Source organism: Haematobia irritans, chromosome 4 (genome assembly GCF_050003625.1).
Source record: "Haematobia irritans isolate KBUSLIRL chromosome 4, ASM5000362v1, whole genome shotgun sequence".
NCBI classification, from domain to species: Eukaryota; Metazoa; Arthropoda; class Insecta; order Diptera; family Muscidae; genus Haematobia; species Haematobia irritans.
In genome coordinates, this window is record NC_134400.1 from 115,829,380 (window position 1) to 115,852,055 (window position 22,676).

The 22,676-nt window shown below is 36.8% G+C and overlaps 1 protein-coding gene across 2 annotated transcripts in view; it reads left to right on the forward strand.

The window, feature by feature from the left end:
- The first annotated feature begins 13,679 nt into the window (after nt 1-13,679).
- The window catches only part of stj (voltage-dependent calcium channel subunit straightjacket), a 133,072-nt gene continuing 124,075 nt past the window's right edge, over nt 13,680-22,676 (forward strand). Inside the window, exons 1-2 of one of the 2 annotated variants that reach the window (XM_075305271.1) lie at nt 13,680-14,317; nt 14,393-14,474. In XM_075305271.1, coding sequence (XP_075161386.1) covers nt 14,202-14,317; nt 14,393-14,474 — 198 coding nt within the window. In that variant the 5' untranslated portion in view covers nt 13,680-14,201. The remainder of the gene's footprint in view (nt 14,318-14,392; nt 14,475-22,676) is intronic. The other variant, XM_075305272.1, reaches the window with a different exon arrangement.

Genomic DNA, 22,676 nt, shown 5'->3' on the forward strand with positions numbered 1-22,676 from the left:
CGATTTTACTTCTTGGGCTTCTAGAATCCGAAGTTTTTATCCTATTTGCCTGAAATTGGAAATCTAGAGGTTTTTTCGGGTCATAAAGAGGTGTGCCGAAAACGGTGAGTATCGGTCCATATTTTAGTGTAGCCCCCATAAGAATGATCTCCCGATTTAACTCCTTGGGTTTCTAGAAACCGTAGTTTTTATCTGATTTGCCTGAAACTGTAAATATTCTGGTATTTTAGGCTCACAAAAACATGTATCGGATTAAGTTTTTATCGGTCCATTTGGTAATGCCTCCATATAGACCGACTTCACTTCTTGAGGGTGTAGAAGGCGCACTGATCATGAAAATTGCTTGAAACTCAATGTAAAATTTCCAGATTTTACTTCTACAGATTTAAGATTTCAAATCAAGACGCTATTTTATAATTTTCTTGCACACTTACAAGAGATGTTAATGATTACTCTAAAACTCAAACAAAAACGGTTCTTATAAATCCAGAATCTGATATAGTCCTCATAGGTGAAATCTTTAAGTGTCCTCACTTCCCGAAGATATACTTGTTTCTTGACACATATTGTATATGTTCGTTTATTACTCGACAACAAAATATGAAGTGACTTGCCTTTCGAAATAGAGGAAAAAAACAAATTTCTTTCGTTTAGAATACGAAAGAAAGTTTTCGTTCGATATAAAGGAAGAGGGCATTAATTTGATTTTTTTTTTCAGATTATGATAATTGCCAAGTTCTTGGAAATAATTGGAAACCTGTTTGAGTGAACCTGTGCTTGTTATTTGAACTGAAATGTATATACACATAAATAGATTTATTTGCCATCATACAACTGTCAAAATTAAAGGAAGATAAAAAAATTAAAAAATAAAATATTTTATAAATTTTTGCTTATTATTAAACCAAATTCAAATCTTTTGTTGATCGTCCAAGATAAATACAAAAATGCCTGTTGCGGTGGGGCTAGTAGAGGTCATGACCCTAGTAACATTGCTTGGTATATTGACGGTATTTTCAATATTTATTGTCTTGGCTCATCGTCTAATAGTATTACTATTATTTCTAATTGCGGTATGTATTCATTGAATTAAAACAATGATCTTTAAATTTAATACTTTTGGTATTTTATTTTCAGCCTTTGGCATATGTTGTTAACAATTTACTTGATTTATCTGAAAAAATTGTAGTTACCTCATTCGGAGGATTACTGAACGTTCTTAATAGTGTGCGCGATACAATGTAATGAATAATCTTATATGTACATAAAGCCCTCAAGTAAAACATTATCAAAAAGTTTATGTTTATTATGTTTATACCCTTCATCACTACTGTGGTACAGGGTATAATAAGTTTGTGCATTTGTATGTAATGCCAAGAAGGAGTAATCATAGACCAACCTTTTAGTATACGGATCGGCTTAGAATTAAATTCTGAGTCGATTTAGCGATGTCCGTCTGTCCGTCTGTCTGTCTTGGTGTATTTTTGTGTTCAAAGTACAGCTCGCAGTTTTAGTCCGATTGTCCTAAAATTTGGTATAGGGTCCTGTTTCGGCTCAAAGACTATCCTTATTGGTTCAGATTTAGATATAGCTGCCATATATATTTTTCACCGATCTGGTTATAATTGGCGTGTAACAGGTTGGCTGATAAGTCCCCGGTCTAACAAAGAAAAACACATTTTTTGTCAAAATTCGTTTTTATTATCAACATAGTTCCCTTCAAGAGCGATTCAACGATTATAACGATCTTCCAATTTTTTGATACCATTTTTGTAGTACTCCTTCGGTTTTGCCTCAAAATAGGCCTCAGTTTCGGCGATCACTTCTTCATTGCAGCCAAATTTTTTCCCTGTGAGCATCCTTTTGAGGTCTGAGAACAAGAAAAAGTCGCAGGGCCAGATCTGGAGAATACGGTGGGTGGGGAAGCAATTCGAAGTCCACTTCATAAATTTTTGCCATGGTTCTCAATGACTTGTGGCACCGTGCGTTATCTGGGTGGAACAACACTTTTTTCTTCTTCATATGGGGCCGTTTTGCCGCGATTTCGACCTTCAAACGTTCAAATAACGCCATATAATAGTCACTGTTGATGGTTTTTCTTCCAATTTTTTGATACCATTTTTGTAGTACTCCTTCGGTTTTGCCTCAAAATAGGCCTCAGTTTCGGCGATCACTTCTTCATTGCAGCCAAATTTTTTCCCTGTGAGCATCCTTTTGAGGTCTGAGAACAAGAAAAAGTCGCTGGGGCCAGATCTGGAGAATACGGTGGGTGGGGAAGCAATTCGAAGTCCACTTCATAAATTTTTGCCATGGTTCTCAATGACTTGTGGCACCGTGCGTTATCTTGGTGGAACAACACTTTTTTCTTCTTCATATGGGGCCGTTTTGCCGCGATTTCGACCTTCAAACGTTCCAATAACGCCATATAATAGTCACTGTTGATGGTTTTTCCCTTCTCAAGATAATCGATAAAAATTATTCCATGCGCATCCCAAAAAAAAACAGAGGCCATTACTTTGTCAGCGGACTTTTGAGTCTTTCCACGCTTCGAAGACGGTTCACCGGTCGCAGTCCACTCAGCCGACTGTCGATTGGACTCAGGAGTGTAGTGATGGAGCCATGTTTCATCCATTGTCACACATCGACGGAAAAACTCGGGTGTATTACGAGTTAACAGCTGCAAACACCGCTCAGAATCATCAACACGTTATTGTTTTTGGTCAAATGTGAGCTCGCACGGCACCCATTTTGCACAGAGCTTCCGCATATCCAAATATTGATGAATGATATGACCAACACGTTCCTTTGATATCTTTAAGGCCTCTGCTATCTCGATCAACTTCATTTTACGATCATTCAAAATCATTTTGTGGATTTTTTTGGTGTTTTTGTCGGTAACCACCTCTTTCGGGCGTCCACTGCGTGCACCGTCCTCCGTGCTCATTTCACCACGGTTAAATTTTGCATACCAATCAATTATTGTTTATTTCCCTGGGGCAGAGTCCGGAAACTCATTCAAGCCAAGTTTTTGCTTCCACCGTATTTTTTCCCTTCAGAAAACAGTATTTTATCAAAACACGAAATTCATTTTTTTTCCATTTTTTATTTTCACAATAACAAAAGTTGCTTCACAAAAGACGCTGTATCTCACAAACTAATTGACTTACAGACGTCAAATTTTGACACGAATCATTTGAAGGTTGGTACTATATAAAAATAATATGCATTTAATACTAGCGACGCCATCTATGTGTCAGACTGGGGACTTATCAGCCAACCTGTTATGTATCGCCTGATAAATCATAAATGCTCTTTTGTACAATTGCATTAAAATTTCTCTGCTTCATATGTCCCATATTTTTTTTACTAACATTGTGTTTCATCCCAGGGCGTTATCCGATTTAAATTTTAATTCTAGAGATTTTGTAGAAGTACAAAAAATTGTCTCCATTAAAAGTATTTGTATCTGGAAATGCAAACCTTTATACAGCTCCCAGCAAATTTGAAGTAGTTGAGATGGTAACACACATGTTTGTCTACATAGTGGTGAAGGGTATAATATAGTCGGCCTCGCCCAACATTAGACTTTACTTACTTGTTATAGCCTCCATCATAGGATGGGGGTATATTAACTTTGTCATTCCGTTTGTAACACATCGAAATATTGCTCTAAGACCCCATAAAGTATATATATTCTGGGTCGTGGTGAAATTCTGAGTCGATCTAAGCATGTCCGTCCGTCCGTCTGTTGAAATCACGCTAACTTCCGAACGAAACAAGCTATCGACCTGAAACTTGGCACAAGTAGTTGCTATCGATGTAGGTCGGAAGGTATTGAAAATGGGCCATATCGGTCCACTTTTACGTATAGCCCCCATATAAAGGGACCCTCAGATTTGGCTTGTGGAGCCTCTAACAGAAGCAAATTTCATCCGATCCGGCTGAAATTTGGTACATGGTGTTGGTATATGGTCTCTAACAACCATGCAAAAATTGGTCCACATCGGTCCATAATTATACATAGCCCCCATATAAACCGATCCCCAGAGGCTTGCGGAGCCTCAAAGGGAAGTAAATTTCATCCGATCCGGCTGAAATTTGGTACATGATGTAGGTATATGGTCTCTAACAACCATGCAAAAATTGGTCCATATCGGTCGATAATTATATATAGCCCCCATATAAACCGATCCCCAGATTTGGCTTGTGGAGCCTCTAAGAGAAGCATATTTCATCCGATACGGCTGAAATTTGGTACATGGTGTTGGTATATGGTCTCTAACAACCGTGCAAAAATGGGTCCACATCGGTTCATAATTATATATAGCCCCCATATAAACCGATCCCCAGATTTGGCTTGCGAAGTCTCCAAGAGAAGCAAATTTCATCCAATCCGGTTGTAATTTGGAACATGGTGTTAGTATATGATCTTTAACAACCGTGCCAGAATTGGTCCATATCGGTCCATAATTATATATAGCCCCCATATAAAACGTTCTCCAGAATTGACCTCCGGAGCCTCTTGGAGGAGCAAAATTCTTCCGATCCGGTTCAAATTAGGAACGTGGTGTTAGTATATGGTCGCTAAGAACCATACCAAAATTGGTCCAATCACACAAAAATTGGTCCATATCGGTTCATAATCATGGTTGCCACTAGAGCCAAAAATAATCTACCAAAATTTTATTTCTATACAAACTTTTGTCAAAATTTTATTTCTATATGAAATTTTGTAAAAATTTTATTTCTAGAGAAAATTTTGTTAAAATTTTATTCATTTCATAATAAAATTTTCATCATTGTCAAAATTTTATTTCTATAGAAAATTTTGTCAAAATTTTATTTCTATAGAAAATTTTGTTCAAATTTTATTCGGTTCATAATCATGGTTGCCACTCGAGCCAAAAACAATCTACCAAGATTTTATTTCTATAGAAAATTTTGTCAAAAGTTTATTTCTATAGAAAATTTTGTTAAAATTTTATTTCTGTAGAAATTTTTGTCAAAATTTTCTTTCTATAGAAAATTTTGTCAAAATTTTTATTTCTATAGAAAATTTTGTCAAAATTTTTATTTCTATAGAAAATTTTGTGAAAATTTTATTTCTATAGAAAATTTTGTTAAAATTTTATTTCTGTAGAAAATGTTGTCAAAATTGTATGTCTACATTGTCAAACTGAATTATATACGTATTGGATCGATCTTTTTTGATTTAATATATACCACGTATGGACTTACATACAATTTAGAAGATGGTGTTAGGAGGTTTTTTTTCATTTCATATATCTGTGGGATGAGAGAAAAAGGGTATCCCTAACATAACACTCTCACACTCAAGTTCAGTTCTATTGACGACGCGAAACTGTAAAGACGTGCTACGGCAACACTCTCGGATTGATAAACACTAATTTCATCATTTATTCACATTTTATTATAATTACATACAAAATAAAACTATAGTTATTTCTATGAACATTGAATATAAACATTTCTTGTTATTATTGAGCTAAACGGAGAAGTTCAGTGAGTAAAACCCTAGAAATCCCATAAAATTTGGTGGCTCAACCCGGATTCGCGGAAATAAATTGGTTGTTTCATACGAGGAGCTTCTTTTCTTTTTACGGACTAAATAAAAAGAGTGTATAGACGGTTTTGCCAAAAGAGAGAAAAGAAAAAAGGAGAAACATCTCGTGGGTTTATACGTGAAAAGAAAAAAGCGGAAAAAAACGGCGAAATGGCAGTGCTCGGTGATTTCGTAGAAATTCGGAAGAATTTGGCAACGGCCAAACGACATATTATTGTTGCAATGCATAAATTTGTTTTCGCCAGCGAAGGAGATCGTGGAAATAGAGAACGATTGCGAAAGTTTGAAGGTTTTTTGTATAACGAGGATGCTCTTGAATTTAAGGATAAGGCAGAATACGTTAAAAAGAATTTGTGTGCAGCGGATCTAGTTTCAATTTGCAATGTGTTGGGAATAGAATATAACGTTGACGACTTGTTTAAGCACATATTTGCAAATTTAAAGAAAGGTGGATTGATGTGTGCAACGGCTCTAAAAGACGAATGCCAAACGGATAACGACGACGACGACGGCGACGCAGCTTCTCTTTTGAGTGAGAGTAAAGACCGCACGATGGTACCTATTAACGACGGTGATGAGGATTTCAGTGTAACTTCTGAAGCTAATGATGAAGTTTTTGAAGGAGATGATGATGTTTGCTTGGGCGCTGGTAGATATGCAGCAAAGTTTCAGAATAACGAAGAAGACAAACCATCAATGAACAGAGGAATAAGAAAACGCATGCAAATAGAAAAAAATCAGAATGTAAACAAAACTCGAAATAATGAAAGTTCGATGGCACAGTACTATGCATCGAATGTTGGCACAAGATTTTCTATGAATTTTCGGGACATAGAGGAGTCAATCAGACCATTTGATGGTAGTGGAGTTTTAGCCGTTAAATCTTGGATTGAAGAATTTGAGGAAACAGCTGAGGTCATGGGCTGGGACGACTTCCAGAAATATGTTTTTGGTAAGAAATCGCTGAGAGGACTTGCTAAACTTTTTATCTCTAGCGAAAGGGGAATCACAACTTGGAATAGACTGCAAGAGTCTCTGATAAGTGAATTCGGGCCGAAGATGAATAGTGCACAGATTCACAAATTGTTGGCTGAACGCAGGATTGGTAAAGAAGAAAGCGTGCATGAGTACTTTTTGCATATGAAGGAAATAGCTTCACGTGGAATGGTCGAAGACATCGCATTGATCCAATACGTGATTGACGGCATCAGAGACTCAACGTCAAATAAAATGATTCTCTACGGTGCGACTAATCTAAACGAATTTAAGATGAAACTACGATGTTATGAAGACATGTGGGTGAGACCAAAAAATATTGGTGAAGCAAAACAAAACACGTCAAACGTTAACAAAACGACACCCAAGAATACAAATAAGGACGTTTCATGTTATAATTGTGGTGCAAAGGGACACACGTCGAAAACATGCAAGGACAAAGCGAAAGGTTTAAAGTGCTTTAACTGTAACAATTTTGGGCACATTTCAAAGGATTGTCCTTTGAAGCAGGAAAAAGCAAACGTTCGCCAATTAGTCTCAGAGGACGTAATGAAAAAGGAAACTAAATTTGGAGATAAGTCATGGTATGCTTTATTTGATACTGGCAGTAAATTCAACGTTGTGTCTAAGAAGATTTACGAGTCATTGGAAATGCCCGAACTGAAGGAGTCGAAGTTTCACTTAATAGGTTTTGGTAATAACTCCAAGGAGAATAAAGTAAAACCTCTTGGTAACTTCTCATACAGAGTCGAGATAGACGATGAATACTACGATTTGGAGTTTCACGTAGTGCCAGATACGTGTACCGACGTGGAAATAATTCTTGGATGTGACATTTGCAAACATGCCAAAATAACTATTACTTCAGATCGTTTAGAAATTAATAAAATTAAGGATGCGGCAAGTCAAGATATCCATAGCATTATGATCATGAATGTTTGTGATGATAACGATCAAGATTTGGATATCGATAAGGCAGCTGGAGAAGATTTTGCCAACAAGGTGACGGAAATTGTTCGAGCATACAAGCCACAAGAGTGTAAGACAACGAACGTGGAGCTACGGTTGGTCTTAAGAGACGAGACACCAATATTCTCTAGCCCACGACGACTTCCATTGAAAGAGAGATATATTGTAGAAGCCCAAATTGAGAAATGGCTAGCCGAAGGTATTATCGAACATTCTGACTCTGAATTTTGCAGCCCAATTGTATTGGTAAAGAAGCGAGACTCGACGGCAAGACTATGTGTAGATTATCGTAAGATCAATAAGGTAATAGTAAAGGACCACTTCCCTTTACCACTAATCGAAGATCAGCTTGATCGATTACAAAATGCAGTTGTGTTTAGTACGATAGACCTGCGGAATGGTTTTTTTCATGTTCCAGTAAACGAGGCAAGTAGAAAATATACTTCGTTTGTAACACACAACGGTCAATATCAATTTCGAAAAGTACCTTTTGGTCTTTGTAACTCGCCAGCAGTTTTCCAACGTCACATAAACGCTATATTCCGAGAGCTGAATAGAGAAGGTATTGCTTTACCATATGTGGATGACGTCATAATACCCGCAAGCAATTACGACGAAGCTCTTGTGAATCTGCATCGAGTTTTAGAGACGTGCAAAGACTACGGTCTTGACATAAATTTTAAGAAAAGTCATTTTTTGAAAAGACGTGTTCAATTTCTCGGTAATGTCATAGGGGAAAGGAAAATTTATCCTGCACCCGAAAAAACGATGGCAATGATAAAATTTCCTCAACCGCAGAATCTTAAACAACTAGAAAGCTTTCTTGGGCTCGCTGGTTATTTCAGAAAGTTCATACCAAAGTTTGCAATTATTGCCAAGCCGCTTAACGATCTTCGAAAAGGAAATGCGAAATTTGAATTTGGTACCGAACAGAAGATAGCTTTTAATAAACTAAAACAATGCATGAGTAATGAACCTGTATTGAATATATTTAATGAGACATACGAAACAGAGGTCCACACCGACGCATCTATTGATGGATTTGGCGCTGTCCTCCTACAAAGGAATCCTGAAGACGAACTTTTACATCCGGTGTACTATATGAGTAAGAAGACGACCGACGCCGAACGACGATACACAAGTTACGAGCTAGAGGTACTCGCCATTATAGAAGCTTTAAAAAAGTTTCGAGTGTATCTCATAGGATTACGGTTCAAATTAGTAACGGATTGTAACGCTTTTACCAAAACTTTGGATAAAAAGGATTTGTGTACCAGAGTGGCCAGATGGATTTTGTTTTTACAAGAATATGACTATTTTGTCGTACACCGGCCTGGATCACAAATGTGCCATGTAGACGCATTAAGTCGGTATCCAGTGATGCATATACATGATGATGGTTTGGTGGAACGTATAAGAAAACTACAAGAAAGTGACGAAGACTTAAGCGCAATTCGCGACATTTTGAAAGAAAAGTCGACATATAAAGATTATTTTCTAAAAGGCGGAATTTTGTATAAAGTGGAAAATGACTGTGAACTTATGGTAGTTCCAAAGGGCATGCAGAATGATATTATAAGAACAGCCCACGAAAGAGGTCACTTTTCCATCAAGAAAACGAGGGAGCTTATCGACAAGGACTATTATATTCCGAAATTAGAGGAAAAGATACATAGGCATATAATGAATTGTGTTTCCTGTGTGATTTCAAATAGAAAACGTGGTAAACAAGAAGGAGAATTAAAACCTCTTCCAAAAGGAGATACGCCGTTACACACATACCACGTTGACTATCTTGGTCCATTGGAATCAACAAATAAAAATTATAACCACATCTTTGCTGTAATTGACGCCTTCACAAAATTTTGCTGGCTATATCCAACAAAGACGACATCCGCTAAAGATGCAATTTCGAAGTTGGAATTGCAATGCACTACGTTTGGCAACCCATTTCAAATTGTATCCGATCGTGGATCTGCTTTCACGAGCGAAGAATTCAAGACATATTGTGATAACGAAGGGATAAACCATATCAAGATTACAACAGGACTTCCACGAGCGAACGGGCAAGTCGAGAGACTTAACAGTGTTATAATATCTGTTTTGTCAAAGCTAAGCATCGACGAACCAGGAAAATGGTACAAGTACGTTCCTGATGTTCAAACAACTATTAATTCAACTTATCAGAGAAGCATTGGTCATACGCCTTTTGAGATGCTTGTTGGTGTTAAAATGAGGACTAAGGAAGATTTAAGGCTAAAAGAATTGTTAGAACAAGAGCTCTGTTTGTGCTACGATGAACAACGAGACCAACTTCGACAATCAGCGAAGCAACAGATATTAGCAGTTCAAAGTGAGAATAAAAATGCTTACGATCGTAAACGAAAACCGGCACATCAATATAACGTCGATGATCTTGTGGCAATTAAGCGCACCCAACTGGGCGGTGGATTAAAACTGAAGCCGAAATACTTGGGTCCATACAGAATTGTTAAGGTTAAGCCTAAGGACACCTACGATGTTGTTAAGACGACAAATAATGAAGGCCCGAAACAGACGACAACATGTTCTGAATTTATGAAACCTTGGCCCATTGGTTATGATCCGGATGAAGATGAATTACAGGAGGTTTCCAACCCGGTTGGCTTGCAGGATGGCCGAGATGTGGGATGAGAGAAAAAGGGTATCCCTAACATAACACTCTCACACTCAAGTTCAGTTCTATTGACGACGCGAAACTGTAAAGACGTGCTACGGCAACACTCTCGGATTGATAAACACTAATTTCATCATTTATTCACATTTTATTATAATTACATACAAAATAAAACTATAGTTATTTCTATGAACATTGAATATAAACATTTCTTGTTATTATTGAGCTAAACGGAGAAGTTCAGTGAGTAAAACCCTAGAAATCCCATATATCTTTATTTCATAATCGAAAAGCCAAGGACAGGCCAAATATGATTATGCATAGCTACAATTTAGAAAGACACTATGGTATAACAAATTCAAATCCATATATAATTTACTTAGACATCTATTTTTATATCAAAATGCAGTAAATAAATAAATAAATAAATAAATAAATGACACTAATATGGGTAAATAATAAGAGAACATTTTAAATTGGACGACCATTAATGTCAGTGTATAACATTTTTCTGTTTCCTTTCTTACTAAAGCCGCGAAATTAATATTCGTCTATATTCATGACAAGGTAGGGAGAAATTCCTATTGTCGTAGGGAACAATTGTGTTCCACAACCTTACCACTCTCACCTGAAATGATCTCTGCATCACTAATGTCTGGTACCGTGGAACCACCAAGCAGCGAGTTCTATTCGAGTCTCCAAATTCAAAATGTGCAATCAAATAGGATGGATTACAATATTTCATTGTCTTGTAAAACAACATCATTAGCCTTAATTTAATAAAATTCTCAAAGGTGCACCCTAAAAGTTCCACAGAGCTGCTCGTTACATGGTCATGCATCCTCAAATTGTATATATATCGAATAATTCGATTAAAACAAACCTTGAGGCGATGTAGGCTACCCGAACTGGTTCCTGAAAATACTTCCAGGCCATACATAATGTGTGGCATTAGAAGACCAAGTCCTATGCGCCTTCATAGTAAAAGGGAGACTTGATCCTGCCCTATAAATTCTGCGTAGTTGAAATGTAATATTAGAAATGACCTTATTTATATGCCTGTCGAAATTAAGACGATTATCAACGTAAAATCCCAAAACCTTAATGCAATCAACTTTGTCAATAACACTATTGTTAATAAAGAAATTCAAACTAGAAAAATTCGAACCATTAAAAGTAAGACAACTTGCCATCGGCAAGCGTTACCGCAACTTAAGTTTCTACGCAATCCATGATGGAGGGTACATAAGCTTCGGCCTGGCCGAACTTACGGCCGTATATACTTGTTTTTTAGTAACATTGTGATCCGTCCCGGTCATTAACCCTCTAATGCCCAATGCCGACTTTAGGCGGGCTTCATTAAATAAGGAAGCTTTTAGTAAAACACACGTTAAAGCAACAAAAATGGGTAAAATAAAAAGAAAACTTAGTTGAAACCGTTCAAGATGCCTTGCAGCATATACTAAATTTTACCCTATAAATTTTTTCTTGTTTAGTTTTCTTGCTTTTGTGTTGTTAACATTGAATATTTAAGCAGCTGGCAAAAAAAATGGGACATTAAAGGGTGATACGGTCAAAATTTGGTCAATATAAACTTGACGTATTTCTTTCAATTTTGCATTTAAAAAACCTGTTGCTCCTATTTTGACTTTGGAATTCACTCTTCAGTTGTCAAAATGCCGTCCAAGCAAGAAGAGCAGCGTATCAAAATTTTGCTCGCGCATCGCGAAAATCCGAGCTACTCGCATGCAAAGCTGGCAAAATCGCTAAAAGTTGCCAAATCAACCGTTACAAATGTAATTAAAGTGTTTGGGGAACGTTTGTCGACAGCCAGGAAGTCTGGATCGGGGGGAAATCGAAAACCGGAAGCCGCTGAGACGACAAAGAAAGTTGCCGGTAGTTTCAAGCGAAACCCTAACCTCTTTCTCCGAGATGCCGCAAATAAGCTGGGTGTATCGTCTACAACCGTGCATCGAGCCAAAAAACGAGCCGGACTATCGACTTACAAGAAGGTATTGACTCCAAATCGCGATGATAAACAAAATACGACGGCCAAAGCGCGATCCCGGAGGCTGTACACGACGATGCTGACGAAGTTTGACTGCGTGGTAATGGACGACGAAACCTACGTCAAAGCCGACTACAAGCAGCTTCCGGGACAGGAGTTTTATACGGCAAAAGGAAGGGGAAAGGTATCAGATATTTTCAAGCACATAAAACTGTCAAAGTTCGCAAAGAAATATCTGGTTTGACAAGCCATCTGTACCTGTGGTTTGAAAAGCAGCATTTTCATAGCTTCCGGGACTGTCAACCAAGAAATTTACGTGAAAGAGTGTTTGAATAAACGTCTGCTGCCTTTCCTGAAGAAACACGGTTGTTCCGTACTGTTTTGGCCGGATTTGGCATCTTGCCATTACGGTAAAAAGGCCATGGAGTGGTACGCCGCCAACAACGTGCAGGTGGTTCCCAAGGACAAGAACCCTCCCAACACGCCAGAACTCCGCCCAATTGAGAAATACTGGGCTATTGTCAAGCGGAACCTAAAGAAGACCAAAAAAACTGCTAAGGACGAGCAGCAGTTCAAGGCAAACTGGCTTTCTGCGGCGAAGAAGGTGGACAAGGTGGCTGTACAAAATCTGATGGCAGGTGTCAAGCGTGAGGCCCGGCAATTCGGATTTGGAAAAGCGAATGCCTAACTGAATATTTTTCATGAATTTTATACTAATTGAACTTGAAAAAGAAATTTAATTTGATTTTTTAAATAAACGATTTCACCGATTTACACGTGTTTTCCCTTGACCAAATTTTGACCGTATCACCCTTTAGAGGGTTAACCAATTTAAATTTTGAATCTTGACATTTTGTGAAAGTTTAAAAAGTTTTGTCCAAATCAGTTCATATTTAAATATTTGTTAAAATGGTATCATAAATGTTGGTATACATATTGGTAAAGGGTCGGCCCCGTCCGACTTTAGACTGTCCTTACTTATTTAATTATGGAAAATAACTAAACCAATCACATTTTCAACAGGAAAGTATAATTAAGTGAAGTAATTTATTTCATGACAGAAATCAGATTTATTTTTTTTTTGGTGTATAGCTATTTCCCACCCCGCTCTATCTAGAAACTGTGAACCACATTGATTTTGAAACAAAATAAACGTCACAATTTGACGTTCAGTAAAGGAACAACTGTTGATATTTCCTCAATCCCAAAGGTTTTGGTTACTTAGACTGCCATTCATTCAACAATCGTTGAAATATCACAAAACATTCTTCTATCTCTTTGTCTACATACGCGATGTAAACAATCGCACGGAGCAAACTCCAAATTTGTTTATACTCAATTCTGTTCTCCCCACTGTCCCCTATAATACACACCTGTTACATACCGTTGAATGCCGGCACACGTGGCTGCGATGTAAACATAAACAATTCCAAAAAATAAGGGGCATGCGCCTCAATAATTAACGCATGCGCCTAAAAGTGTGGAAGGAGTTCAGCAGGTCACTTGCTGGCATTGTCATAGGGGTCTCTTTGTAACACACGCCATGTAATGGATGAACTCATCGCTTCGACACAAATTCGAACGAAATTATCAAAAACTCCAGTGTAGATACAAGAAGTGTTTTTCATCCAGATAGGAAAATTTAACAAAAAGCTTTTCAAGTGCCCAACAATTCGGGAAAAGTTTACTAAATGGCAGTTTAATAAATAGCTCAAAGAAAATAATTCATATTCAAACAAAGGTCCTGTGGCATTAGCAAATCCTACAACATCAAATTTCTCTGTGTTCACGATGATAATATACCGATAGATTTGGTTGATGGAACAAAATTAAAAGAGCAAACCTTTTTCGTGGTCGTTACATCAAATATTTTGGCAATATAAAATACGAAAAATACATGCCACCAGGCTCAATTTTCACATCTCGGACGGCACAAGCACTAAATAGTTGCTCAAATAATAAAGTGTGAAACCATCAATCGCCGCAAAATGCTGATGAGAAAATTCCTTTCGGTTTTGTTTAAAGTCCTTTGCTATTTCTATGTGATATGCGGTCCCAATGGGGGCAGTCTGGTGAATGCTAGTGAAAAAATCAATTACAATCTGTAAATATTCGATTTGGATAACATCCTTATGCAAACGAAAAACACAAAGAAATTCACATCCGTTTCCTGTTTCAGAGTACATTCCTGGGCCGACAAATTGGGCATGGAATTGTTCCACTTAGGAGATTTTATTACACGTCGCAAAGAGGTCCAAGAGGTATGTATATGCGAGTATATATATGTACAAGTATTTTACAGAAACTTTCCAAATATCTCCAGTCGGTACTTTGGGGCAATATCACCGTATTGATTTTTCTAGAAAAAATCAGTCCTTTCCATCACTGCAAATATGTCGCATCTCGTCTTTAGCGATTCGTACAACATAAAAAGAAATCTAGGTTATATGTGCATATGAAATGAAAGAAACGCAATGGTGTGATGACAATCGCATGGACTGAATGGTAGATTTGAAGACCAAGGGGGTGATGTGTTTCAGATTATTCTTAAACATACTTCTGTGTATTTATTTCCATCTCACATTTCCTAAAATTGTGATGGTGTAGTTAAAATGCCTTATTTCATTTTTCGATTTGTGAGAGGCGAAGGGACTGTCTCCTGGCCCGACTTTTCCTTTCCCACTCACATAAGTCGAGCATATGACAACTTAACTTTTTCTATTCAAGCCTGGTATGCAGCTCTAGCGAAATTTCTTCTACCCATGCATAGGAATTTTTGTTAGCGAACTTTTGATTAGGATTGTTTGTTCATCGATTGTTAACATTTTCTCTCCTAAATATCGGTATGTATATCTCAATAAGTGAAATCGGTCTATATGGAGGCCTTACCAAATGGACCGATAAAACTAAATCATATACACCTTGTTATGGGTCTAAAATACGAGAATATTTTCGATTTGGGGTAAATCGGATAAAAACTACAATTTCTAGAAACCCTAGGAGTTAAATCGGGAGTTAGGTGTAATGGGGGCTATACCAAAACATGGAAGGATACACACAGTATTCAGCACATTTAATTGTAGTTCTAGAATCTAGACCCCAAATCGGAGGGCCGGTTTATAAGGGGGCTATACCAAAAACTGTACCGATACTCAATATATTCCGCACATCTCTTTATTTTCCTAGAATACCTCAAGATTTCCAAGTTCAGACAAATTGGGTAAAAACTACATATTCTAGAAACCCAAACAGTAAAATCGGGAGATCGGTCTATATGGGGGCTATATCAAAACATCGACCGGTACTCACCATTTTCGACACACGTCTTTATGGTCCTAGAATACCTCTACATTTCAAATTTCAGGCAAATTGGATTAAAACTATGGATTCTAGAAGCCCAAGAAGTAAAATCGGGAGATCGTTCTATATGGTGGCTATATAAAAACATGGACCGGTACTCACCATTTTCGACATACGTCTTTAGGGTCCTAGAGTACCTCTAGATTTCAAATTTCAGGTAAATTGGATTAAAACTATTGATTCTAGAAGCCCAAGAAGTAAAATCGGGAGATCGGTCTATATGGGGGCTATATTAAAACATGGACCGATACACCCCATTTTCGGCACATCTCTGTATGGTCCTAGAATACCTCTAGATTTCCAATTTCAGGCAAATAGGATAGAAAATACACTTTCTAGACGCCCAAGAAGCAAAATCGGGAAATCGGTCCATATGGGGGCTATACCAAAACAAGGACCAATAGCCACCATTTTCGGTACACATTTTTATGGTCCTAAAATACCTCTAGATTTCCAATTTCAGACCTATTGGATTAAAAACTACAGTTTTTTACACACAAAAATTTTATTTTTCTGATTCAATTACGAAATTAATTGATCCAATTAATTTTTTAATTGAAATGTCTTCAATCACAGAAATGATAGTATCAATTAAAAAATTAATTGACAGTCAATCTGTACCAAATTTCAGGACGATAGCGCCATTATTGAAGGATGTAGCGTGATCACAACAGACAGACAGACAGACGGACAGACGGACATGCTTATATCGTCTTAGAATTTCTCCCTGATCAAGAATATATATTATTATACCCCCGTCACCATTCTATGGTGGTGGGTATAAAAAAGCCAATAAAATACGTATATAAGTCAGTTTGACAAAATTTACTATAGAAATAAAATTTTGACAAAATTTTCTATAGAAATAAAATTTCGACAAAGTTTTCTATAGAAATAAAATTTTGACAACATTTTCGATAGAAATACAATTTTGACAAAATTGTCTATAGAAATAAAATTTTGACAAAATTTTCTATAGAAATAAAATTTTGACAAAACTTTCTATATAAAAAAATTTTGACATAATTTTGTATAGAAATAAAATTTTGACAAAATTTTCTATAGAAATAAAATTTTGACAAAATTTTCTATAGAAATAATATTTTGACAAAACTTTCTATATAATAAAATGTTGACAAAATTTTCTATAGAAATAAAATTTTGATAAAATTTTCTATAGAAATACAATTTTGACAAAATTTTCTATAGAAATAAAATTTTGACAAAATTTTCTATAGAAATAAAATATTGACAAAATTTTCTATAGAAATAAAATTTTGACAAAATTTTCTATAGAAATAAAATTTTGGTAGATTATTTTCGGCGATATGGACCAATTTTTGTGTGATGGGCGATCGGCTGTATATAACTATAGACCGATATGGACCAATTTTTGCATGGCTTTTAGCGGCCATATACTAGCGCAATGCATGGTTGTTAGACCATATACTAACACCACATACCAAATTTCAACCGGATCGGATGAAATTTGCTCCTACAAGAGGCTCCGATGTTCAAATCTGGGGATCGGTTTATATGGGGGCTATATATAATTATGGACCGATATGGACCAAGTTTTGCATGTTTGTGAGAGACCCTAGGTACCATATTCTGCTTCGACCGAACACCAAAAAGTTTTTCAGCGGTGGATTATCCCACCTAAGTAATGCTGGTGACATTTCTGAGGGTTTCAAAGCTTCTCTAAGTGGTTTCACTGCAATGTGGAACGCCGTTCGGACTCGGCTATAAAAAGGAGGTCCCTTATCATTGAGCTTAACATGGAATCGGGCAGCACTCAGTGATAAGAGAGAAGTTCACCACTGTGGTATCACAATGGACTGAATAGTCTAAGTGAGCCTGATACATCGGGCTGCCACCTAACCTAACCTAACCTACCATATACTAACACCACATACCAAATTTCAACCGGATCGGATGAATTTTGCTCCTCCAAGAGGTTCCGGAGGTCAAATCTGGGGATCGGTTTATATGGGGGCTATATATAATTATGGACCGATATGGACCAATCTTTGCATGGTTGTTAGAGACCATATACTAACACCACATACCAAATTTTAACCGGATCGGATGAATTTTGCTCCTCCAAGTGGATCCGCAAGCCAAATCTAGGGATCGGTTTATATGGGGGCTATACGTAAAAGTGGTCCGATATGGCCCATTTGCAATACCATCCGACCTACATCAATAACAACTACTTATGCCAAGTTTCAAGTCGATAGCTTGTTTCGATCGGAAGTTAGCGTGATCAACAGACGGACGGACATGCTTAGATCGACTCAGAATTTCACCACGACCCAGAAATTTGGTGCGTGGTGTTAATATGTATATGGTCTTCAACAACATTGCCAAATTTGGTTTATATGGGTCCATAATCATATATAGCTCCCATATAAACCGATGCGCAGATTTAGTTTTGGAACACCTTGGATGAGCAAATTTCATCTGATTCAGTTGAAATTTGGTACATTGTGCTAGTATATAGCCGGGAGCCACCGTGGTGCAATGGTTAGCATGCCCGCCTTGCATACACAAGGTCGTGGGTTCAATTCCTGCTTCGACCGACACGAAAAAGTTTTTCAGCGGTGGATTATCCCACCTCAGTAATGCTGGTGACATTTCTGAGGGTTTCAAAGCTTCTCTAAGTGGTTTCACTGCAATGTGGAACGCCGTTCGGACTCGGCTATAAAAAGGAGGTCCCTTGTCATTGAGCTTAACATGGAATCGGGCAGCACTCAGTGATAAGAGAGAAGTTCACCAATGTGGTATCACAATGGACTGAATAGTTTAAGTGAGCCCGATACATCGGGCTGCCACCTAACCTAACCTAGTATATAGCCGCTAACAACCATGCCTAACTAGTTCCATATCGGTCTATAGTTATATATAGCCCTCAGATAAACCGATCCCCAATCAAAAAAAATTGGTCCATATCTGTTCATAATTGTATATAGCCCCCATATAAAGCGACTCCCATATTTCAATTCTGTCTCTCTAATTACCGCGCAAAAGTTCATATCGGTTGGTAATTATTTGTAGACTTATCTATATACAGTGACACACATAAGTATTGGCACATCACATCATTTTATAAATGTATTTAAAACTATAGCCAATCTTGTTCACAAGCAAGATATTATAATTTTCATGGTCAATAATTTCGCAGGCTCATGTTTTACTAAAAATAATGTGAGAAGGTCTCATTTTTGCCAAACAAAAGTTTGGCACACCAGCAAATAAAAAATCATTGAAATCGAAATGCGAATTTGACAGCTAAAACAAAATTTGATACCCCCGAGGTGACCTACTTTAAACGCCTACAGGTCAGCCTGTGGATCCACTAGGGACTCACAAACCAGTGGTTCCAAATCGCTTTTTTGGAAATAATTCTCCTTTCAGTTTTATGCTTAGTACTAAGTTAGTTTCTGCGAAAAACGAATATCTTCATCTATCTCCGTAAATAGGGTCTCAAACGCAGGGATGTTAACTTATTTATGCGAAATAATATGCCTGCCTATTTTTTCGTGCGAAAAATCCAGGGTTGTATAAATATGTGTTTGAAAATGTTCAAAACAAAGATTTCGCATTTATTCCGCGTAAACGTTTTTTGTATGGAGTATAACAGTTTTTCGTGCGAAAATGTGATCTTAGTACTAGGCTTTAATTATGCTTTCCTATAAGTTTGCATGTTTGTGGGTCCTTAGTGGGTTACCACGAAATTTTTAAGTTTAGTTTTAGCTGCCAAATCCGCAATTATAAACCGATTTCAATGATTTTATACCATATTTTGGACGTAAAAGGTCCGTTGTTAGGCTGATACTTGTTTTCTTTTCTTTACTACATTCTTTACAAAAAGCTACGTATTAAATTATGTTGATATGTTTAACTGTTCAATTATTAAAAAAAGATGTGGAAACACTGTGCGCCAGACGAAAAATGGATCGGTTCGCCTTTTCTATACTCTCCACCATAGGATGGGGGTATATTAAATTTGTCATTCCGTTTGTAACACATCGAAATATTGCTCTAAGACCCCATAAAGTATAAATATTCTGGGTCGTGGTGAAATTCTGAGTCGATCTAAGCATGTCCGTCTTGACTTGAAACTTTGCACAAGTAGTTGTTATTGATGTAGGTCGGATGGTATTGCAAATGGGCCATATCGGTCCACTTTTACGTATGGCCCCCATTTAAACAGACCCCCAGATTTGGCTTGCGGAGCCTCTAAGAGAAGCATATTTCATCCGATCTCGCAGAAATTTGGTACATGGTGTTCAAGGCCGTAGCCAGGATTTTAATTCGGGGGGGGTTCAACTTAAAAAAAAATATATTCATATAATCTCATGTGTAGAAAATTTTATTTATGCATAGGTATGCATACAATATTTTTATACCCACCACCATAGAATGGTGACGGGGGTATAATAAGTTTGTCATGTGTTACAAACACATCGATATATTGATTTCCGACTATATAAAGTATATATATTATTGATCAGGGAGAAATTCTAAGACGATATAACGATGTCCGTCTGTCTGTTGTAATCACGCTACAGTATTCACTAATGAAGCAATCGTGCTGAAATTTAGCACAAACTCGTCTTTTGTCTGCAGGCAGGTCAAGTTCGAAGATGGGCTATATCGGTCCAGGTTTTGATATAGTCCCCATATAAACCGACCTCCCGATTTGGGGTCTTGGGCTTATAGAAATCGTAGTTTTTTTGAAATCTAGAGGTATTTTATGACCATAAAGAGGTGTGCCAAAAATGGTGAGTATCGGTCCATGTTTTGGTATAGCCCCCATATAGACCGATCTTCCGATTTTACTTCTTGGGCTTATAGAAACCGCACTTTTTATTCAATTTACCTGAAATTGGAAATCTAGAGGTATTGTAGGACCAAAAATACGTGTGCCAAAAATTCTGAGTATCGGTCCATGTTTTGGTATGGTCCCCATATAAAACGACCTCCCGATTTGGGGTCTTGGGCTTATAGAAACCGTAGTTTTTATCCAATTTGTCTGAAATGGGAAATCTAGAGGTATTTTAGGACTATAAAGAGGTGTGCCAAAAATGGTGAGTATCGGTCCATGTTTTGGTATAGCCCCCATATAGACCGATCTCCCGATTTTACTTCTTGGGCTTATAGAAACCGCAGTTTTTATTCAATTTACCTGAAATTGGAAATCTAGAGGTATTGTAGGACCACAAATACTTGTGCCAAAAATTGTGAGTATCGGTCCATATTTTGGTATAGCCCCCATATAGACCGATCTCCCGATTTTACTTCTTGGGCTTATAGAAACCGCAGTTTTTATTAAATTTACCGGAAATTGGAAATCTAGAGGTATTGTAAGACCACAAATATGTGTGCCAAAAATTGTGAGTATCGGTCCATGTTTTGGTATGGTCCCCATATTAAACGACCTCCCGATTTGGGGTCTTGGGCTTATAGAAACCGTAGTTTTTATCTAATTTGTCTGAAATTGGAAATCTAGAGGTATTTTCGGGTCATAAAGAGGTGTGCCGAAAACGGTGAGTATCGGTCCATATTTTAGTATAGCCCCCATAAGAACGATCTCCCGATTTAACTCCTTGGGTTTCTAGAAACCGTAGTTTTTATCTGATTTGCCTGAAATTGTAAATATTATGGTATATTAGGCTCACAAAAACGTGTATCGGATTAAGTTTTTATCGGTCCATTTTGTAATGCCTCCATAAAGACCGACTTCACTTCTTCAGGGTGTAGAAGGCGCACTGATCATGAAAATTGGTTGAAACTCAATGTAAAATTTCCAGATTTTACTTCTACAGATTTAAGATTTCAAATCAAGACGTTATTTTATAATTTTCTTGCACACTTACAAGAGATGTTAATGATTCCTCTAAAACTCAAACAAAAATGGTTCTTATAAATCCAGAATCTGATATAGTCCTCCTAGGTGAAATCTTTAAATTTATCTCGGGAAGTGTCCTCAAGTCCTCAAGCCCTCCTGAAATTTCAAAGGAAACCCTAATATTTGGTTCATGGTGGTGGGTATTTAAGATTCGGCCCGGCCGAACTTACTGCTGTATATACTTGTTATAATATTAAATTGAGCCGACGGGCTTTTTGGGCAGTAAATAAATGAATGACTTCTTCAGTCGGCACATTTATTCGGCGATGAACCGACATTAATGCCAATCCTTTGAGTCTACTCTCGCTAGTCGAATTTCTAAGATACGTCTTTAATCTCTTCATTGTTGAAAATGAACGTTCGGATGAGCACGTAGTAACTGCAGGGATGGAAAATGCAGTTCTATAGTACTTTTTTCAAACCTTTTTCACCCCGGTCAGTACCATAGTACCCCCGCGAATGATTTAGTACCTTTTGTGTAGACATTTTTGAGTCGATATCAGATTTATGGTACAATAGCTTTGACAAAATATTTTAATATTTTGAGAAATTACAAATTACAAATATGGCAAAACAGACCACGTGGGAAAAAATCTATTTCGTAAAAGACATAGTCAAAAACAGGATTTTATTGAACTTCAAAAATGTTTTAGTCGAAAAACGAATGCGATTCTACATTATCGATTTTTTATTTCGGTAGAAAATGTTGTCAAAATTTTATTTCTATATAGAATTTTTGCAAAATTTTATTTTTATAGAAAATTTTGCCAACATTTTATTTCAATTGAAAATTTTGTAAAAGATTTATTTCTATAGGAAATTTTTGTAAATTTTATTTCTATAGAAAAAATTTTGCATTTTTTTTGAATTTTTTTGCAAAATTTTATTTCTTTAGAAAATTTTTGCAAAATTTTATTTATATAAAAAATTTTGTCAAAATTTTATTTTCTTTAAAATTCCGTCTCTTGACAATAATATTCCAGTGAAATTTTTGTTGAAATTTAGTAAAAAGTACCTTTCCGATCAAAAAATACCTTTTTTGTACTTTCCTAAAAATTGTATTTTCCATCCCTGAGTAACTGGCAAAGTGACCAAAATTTTTAAAAGAATATGCACGTTTGGAAATATCTCTTTATTGCTTCCATCGCTAAATTAGGCAGGTTATTTTCGCAGGTTTTGCGCCATTTCA